Raw genomic sequence first — 6,000 nt, 5'->3', positions numbered from 1 at the left:
CTGAGAATGATTGAGCACACCATTTGTCCGAAGACAAGTGAATAAATTTGCTTACAAATTGTTATCAATTTGTCTGTTACCTTTCGGTCTCTCGGGAGGTATCAATATCCAAACGATTCATTCCAATTACGCTAGACAGTTCAAATCTAAAGGGAATAATAATTATGTCATGAAATTATAGACGCTCACATGTGGGCGACTGTGTCTAGTAATTCAACACTTGCATTAAATATAATGCATAATTGAATGCCCCAAATGACAATTTTTCGGCGTTCTACATGTCTAACTGTCTGTCAGCCTGTCTATCTATTCGCCTGGCTCTACTTTATATCAAAGATTCTTCCAACGGTAATTACATTGAATAAAAATCAAACCAAACCAATAAAAAAGGGCATGTGTCCCAACGGCAATGTCTGCAATAACAAGGAGATTCTGCAGCCAACAGATTAATTGAAAATCACACAAAGTCAACAAAAGGCCCTGAAAATGTTGATGACAACGACAACAACAACAACTATACTGATGACCCTTCAAGTGCCATCATCGATGTGTGTCCGATTTTTGATTAAGATTGGAGACAGTTTGAACAGACAGCGAATAAAGTACGACATAAAAAAGTACGAGTATATAAGAAGATATGTTTACGTTAAACACTTTTGTTTGTCCTTTTTGATGCAGTAGTTGAAATTAATTTTGGATTAGAAAAAGTAATTTCTGTAAATTGAAAGATCTGTAAGCTTTAAGTCTTGAAATTTACCAACGACAACTGCCAACTAATATAGCCTTTTATATCAACTGTATAGGCAAACAAAAGCTTAAGAAGCATATCTTCCTTTCTCTGATAATAGTTAATCGCTAGGTAAGCAGTCCCAGCTGAAATAAAAGGCTGTTCTTATTATTGATAAGTTCATAAGATGTTTAATTGCATCAATAGACATAAAAGAGATTTTTTTTTTTGAAATTTTGAAAGTTAATTTAAAAGCTTTGAAAAAAATGAACTGTTTGTTGATTTGGTAAACATATTAAAATTAACTTTATTTTTATTAGACTTTGAAACCGAGAAATGAGAGTTTACGGGAAAATTGTTCGAAATCAAGAGTATATTTAAAAGCTTTGAAAAAAATGAACTGTTTGTTGATTTGGTAAACATATTAAAATTAACTTTATTTTTATTAGACTTTGAAATCGAGAAGTTCTTGCAGTCAAGCAAGCCAATTTGTGCAAAGAGACGCTTCTGATCCATAACATACTAGTACCTACTAAATGGAAATTATGAAAAAATGAGCTCTTTTTTATTGTTAGTTAATAACAAAATCACACTGTAAACCTACTTATTTATATCTTCCGATTTGCTTGAAAGATTTTGTGTTTTTTGCTTTAAATAAATTCGCACGAAAAACAACTTTTCTGACAACTGACAGCTTCTCCATATGCAAATTAAATTCATTTCTCTTTCACACCCATTTACCAACATTCCATGCCATTTATCCCATGCCATGAGATTAGAATCGCAAATACGCGCCTTTTTTGCTGCCTAGCGGCCAATTTCGACTCCTCTTTTTTGCAAATGCAAACAAACTTAGGTTGAGAACATTTTATTATCCACACGTTTGGTCACAACTTGTGATATCGCGTGCATTTTTCGTTCATCTTTCTTCAGTTTCTGGACGATTGCACAAAAAAAATTGGCCCGCGGCTGCGTCAAATATATTTCGTGAACACAAATTTAAAGCTTACAAACAGATTTATTTATATTTTATCTTCGTCCTTTTTTTTGTCTTGGTGTTCACACTAATGTTCTTTGCCTGGCAGATGCTTTTAGCTAAAAGTTTTTAGTCTTTCAACCTTTTATTCACGCTGGTCTCAAAGCTATGATAATTTCAAAAATATAATATTTATATATAGTTCTTCCTTTGGGAATAAATTAGGCAGAAAGATATTTTGGCAACAGTTCAAGCCAAGATTAGTGACTCAAAATATTTGTTAAGGCTGCAGACATCGAAAATCCGTGTGCACTCGGTCTGCTTTGCTTTAGGAATCCTCTGGGTGCACACAAACTATGCGACCTTGGCCCAACCCGTATCTCCAACCACAGCAACAGCAACTTGGCATTCGTTCATTGACTTTAACAAATTGGGTGGCATTACCGAGATCCTGTCTGTTTTTCAACAAACGCAAACGCAACATTACAACCGAGACGGGCAAAACAATCAAATAACTTAGAGGCAATTAAATTAAATAAAAGATACACCTCTGGACATTTCAATATTTTTGTTTTTCATTTGTCTGCTTAAAATAATTCCCAATCAAGTTCGATAAAAGGCTTAATCAGCAATTGAAATAAACTAAAAAAAAAAGCCCGATATATTTATGTATTATTATGTAAATATATTGTGTTATTACGATTAGACAGGTAACAAATCTGTTTAAGGCATTGGCAAAGATGGGAAATTTGTTGGATTTGCCTGTAAGTTATTTTCCTGTCGGCAGACTTTTGCGTGTTGTTGTTGTAAGAAACGTTTTTAATAATACATTTCAGCTATTCTCCAGAGACTCGTCCACACATACAATTATCCCAAAATCTAATAAGAAACCAATATTTTCATAAATATACATACAATGACGACTGTATCTGGAAATGTAAATGTCATGAAGATAGACAAATTCTACAGATCAGAGCTATGTTGATGTTGGCTGATGCAGACTTTACGAAAATTCTTAGCGACATAGGACCTTAGTAGACCAACATCTAAGTACATCATATAAAAAATATAATCAACATTTATAACATTTTGCACATTCAAAATTAATGAAAACTGGAAATATAGATAGATATAGATTTATTTTCTGAAAACAAAGGTCAACTATCTTATAATCTGATAATTAAGCAGTATGCTCTGAACCATATATGGGTTTCAGGTCACCATAACGCCACCAAAACCATAATTCGATGTTTGCTTAGCCGCTTCAGAAATGAATGCAGTTGTTACTTATATTTGTCCTCCTTTTCTAGATAACCTTTATTTTAATCATAAAATAACATCAGCTAAACCAAATATTTAAATTTCCTAGTATCGGGTTCGTCCATCAGTAAAAAGTGTGCTATCGAAATTAAAGCGCTTAGAAGGATCATATAAAACACCGTTATAAACATGGCTGACATTAGAAAATCGTCAGTAATAGACTCTGCACGACGTTCGTGAATAATTGTGGCGCTATAAACCGTCACAGACACTATCCATACTACAAGAGTAACATCAATATAAATACGATAGCTCTGATCATGGCTGAAGTACATCAAGGCTTGCAGCGCAAGAAATACTATGATAAAAGCAGCGATCAGTATGAACATGGCTATAGTGCCTGGCAACATATATAGCGGGCAGAAGGCGCCAAGTAAATGTAGTAGTATGGTTATAAACAGAGTTATGCCCACAACCATAAAAGCCACCTCCATTGTAACGAGAGTCCAACGCCCAACAGCGACGCCAAAGGTAACCACCTCCACAATTAGGATTGCCAATAGCCAGTTGATGGGATATACGCTAAAGAGATCGGTGCAGATCATTATGGTCATGCAAATTAAAGCAACCATCATCCAAACGAATCCCGGCACCGGCACGTACTTTTGTAAATCGACATCTAACACTTTCAGGACAATTAACTGAGCCAAGCTAATTGCAACCAAAATAAGTCCGACGGTATAGATTTTCGATTTCGATTTTTTGGTTCGAAGTTCACGAATCCTCTGCCTTTGTCGCTCATGTTCACGCTCACGTTCTTCCTCACGCTCACGTTCACGCTGCCTCTGTCGTTCTAGCTCCCTCGCTCTTAACGATTCTCGTTCTCGGTCTCGCTGCAATTGATGTGCTTGCGGATTTGCTGAGTGACGTGATTTATGCCTCTGCGACGTTGGTGGTGGTGGTGTTGGCCGGGGTCTCTGCTCAGGGGGTCTCTGATCAGGGGGTCTCTGATCAGGGGGTCTCTGATCTGGGGGTCTCTGATCAGGCGGTCTCTGATCTGCCATGAGGTATTCTAATTGTTACCACACACACATCTCTCTGCCATTCAATTTATTCAAACATTTATTTTTTTCAATTTCGAAACGTCATTTTTGAAAAAGGTACTATAGGTTGGAGAATTTTAATTGAATATAAATGGGATATTTTTAACGCATAGTCCAGACGTCCACAAAGATTCTTATATCCTACATTTATTTGCAAATTTATAAAGATACAAATATGTTATCTGCAGAATCAAATGATCAAAAGTATAAAAAGTATGCTGTTACTTCTTTGAAATATTTTAAAATCAAAATTTGAACCAAAATCTTTGAAAACTAAAATATTAAGACTTTGCTCTTTTTAAAATCCTGATTCATTAAAGATAATCAATCTTGATTGAAGACCATCAAAAAGTATGCATGGATTTATAAATTTCGCCGTATAAGGTTAAGTTATGAATTGTCTTTCATCAATCTTTGCATTTATATATAAAATATTTCCTTATAAGGGTGACCATTGTATCACTCAAGCCTCCCTTTATCCCATATGTTTAAACTGTCAATCTTGCTGCTTCTACTTTTTTGTTTGCGTTTTGCAAATTTAGGATGAGCTTAAAATTTTAAAAACCATAAACTCATTGACACAATTGTTGTTTCTAAACGTCACTTGTGTTTTGTGTCTCCAAATGGAAAATAATTATTCTACAGCTTACAAATTACATATTGTTTTCTAATTTCTTTTTAGTGTATCTAAATTGCTGAACAACTTTCTGGGTTAACTCTTACATAAATAACAATTAGCCAGCTAGTCTTAACGGAAAATTATCTGGCAGGTAGTGCAGCAGTTGTGGCCATAAAATTGTGTTCTTCACCAAACGACTACTGGCAAAAGTTGCTGCCGCCTCAATGGAAAAGTTGTTCAATTAAAAGCCATTGCTAATCAAGGACACGTGCGATGCTCCCACAATACTCGTTGGGCTTTTCACACCACTTAGCGAGTTCGTCCCTATCCCTCCTATCTCTACACTTCCAACAACATTCCTGTCCAGCTACGCCACCTAGTTCGGTGACACTTTTGTGTGGCAGCTGACAACTTTGGCCCACATCTTGACGCTTAATTTTAATTGGCTTTTAGCGTTAAAACAAACACGTGTAAAGTAAATTTTAACAGGCACCGCAAAAGCCAAAATACATGCAGAAATTAATGTTCAGTTGATGTTAACGCATTAAATAATCATGAGCCGGAGAAGCACAAATGCCATACTAAATGGTAGGCTATGTGCTGTAAAACAAACTCAGTCTAAATTATCGAGGTGTGTGTGGCCGGTTGAGGCTTCTACGTAAAGACCCTAATCATAATACAAAAGATTTAAAGTACGGCCTTTAAGCTCTGAATACCATCAACTATCTAATTTGAATCTTGAGAGCAGATTTTACATTTATGTGGAAAGATATAATGCAGGGTTACAAAATTGAATCATTACCGCATGTACATAAATAAAATAAATAAATAAATAAATACATTTATTTTTAATTTAATTCGTCGAGTACAAAAACACTGTTGTTTGAAATTGTTGGAAAAAAAGTGCTACTACCAGAAAAAATTCCTTTTTTCTTTAATATATTTTTATACAGGTGTTTAAATTACTTTTTAGATTTATAGCCGAGCCCTAACAAAATATTCTGCCTTAATCTAGTTGTGTTCCATAATTGGGAAAATCCTATCAAAACTATAAGAAATACTTTGGTATAAACGAATATATACGATTAATTGTTTATATAATTTGTTGAATACTTTTAAAAATTAGAACAAACTAGTTACATTAATTTTTTAATTCCAATAGTTGAGAAAAATCCTGCATTTCAGATACAACAAAAATTAATAATTATGCTATTTAGCTGTCCGCGTGCAGTTTTCCCTAATAATTGTATAAAATTTACATTTTTGAAATTTTGTAATATTCATTTTTTCAGTCTACATTGCATTGTTTTGGTGT

General features: G+C 34.4%; 1 protein-coding gene across 1 annotated transcript; it reads right to left on the bottom strand.

The window, feature by feature from the left end:
• Positions 1-3,046: 3,046 nt before the first annotated feature.
• On the bottom strand, positions 3,047-4,081 carry LOC115623870. Its single transcript, XM_030518415.1, has one exon. The coding sequence runs from the start codon at positions 4,025-4,027 to the stop codon at positions 3,047-3,049; it is 981 nt and encodes a 326-aa protein (XP_030374275.1). The 5' UTR covers positions 4,028-4,081.
• Between the last annotated feature and the right edge of the window lie 1,919 nt (positions 4,082-6,000).

The sequence above is a fragment of the Scaptodrosophila lebanonensis genome, unplaced genomic scaffold (genome assembly GCF_003285725.1).
Source record: "Scaptodrosophila lebanonensis strain 11010-0011.00,11010-0021.00 unplaced genomic scaffold, SlebRS2 tig00000053-arrow-pilon, whole genome shotgun sequence".
Taxonomy (NCBI): domain Eukaryota; kingdom Metazoa; phylum Arthropoda; class Insecta; order Diptera; family Drosophilidae; genus Scaptodrosophila; species Scaptodrosophila lebanonensis.
The sequence above is the reverse complement of the archived record's forward strand: the minus strand, read 5'-3'. Positions and strand labels throughout refer to the sequence as shown.

What these genes read in the sequence shown, in the direction of transcription:
- LOC115623870 (XM_030518415.1), bottom strand. Translation starts at nt 4,027, where the DNA reads ATGGCAGATCAGAGACCGCCTGATCAGAGACCCCCAGATCAGAGACCC.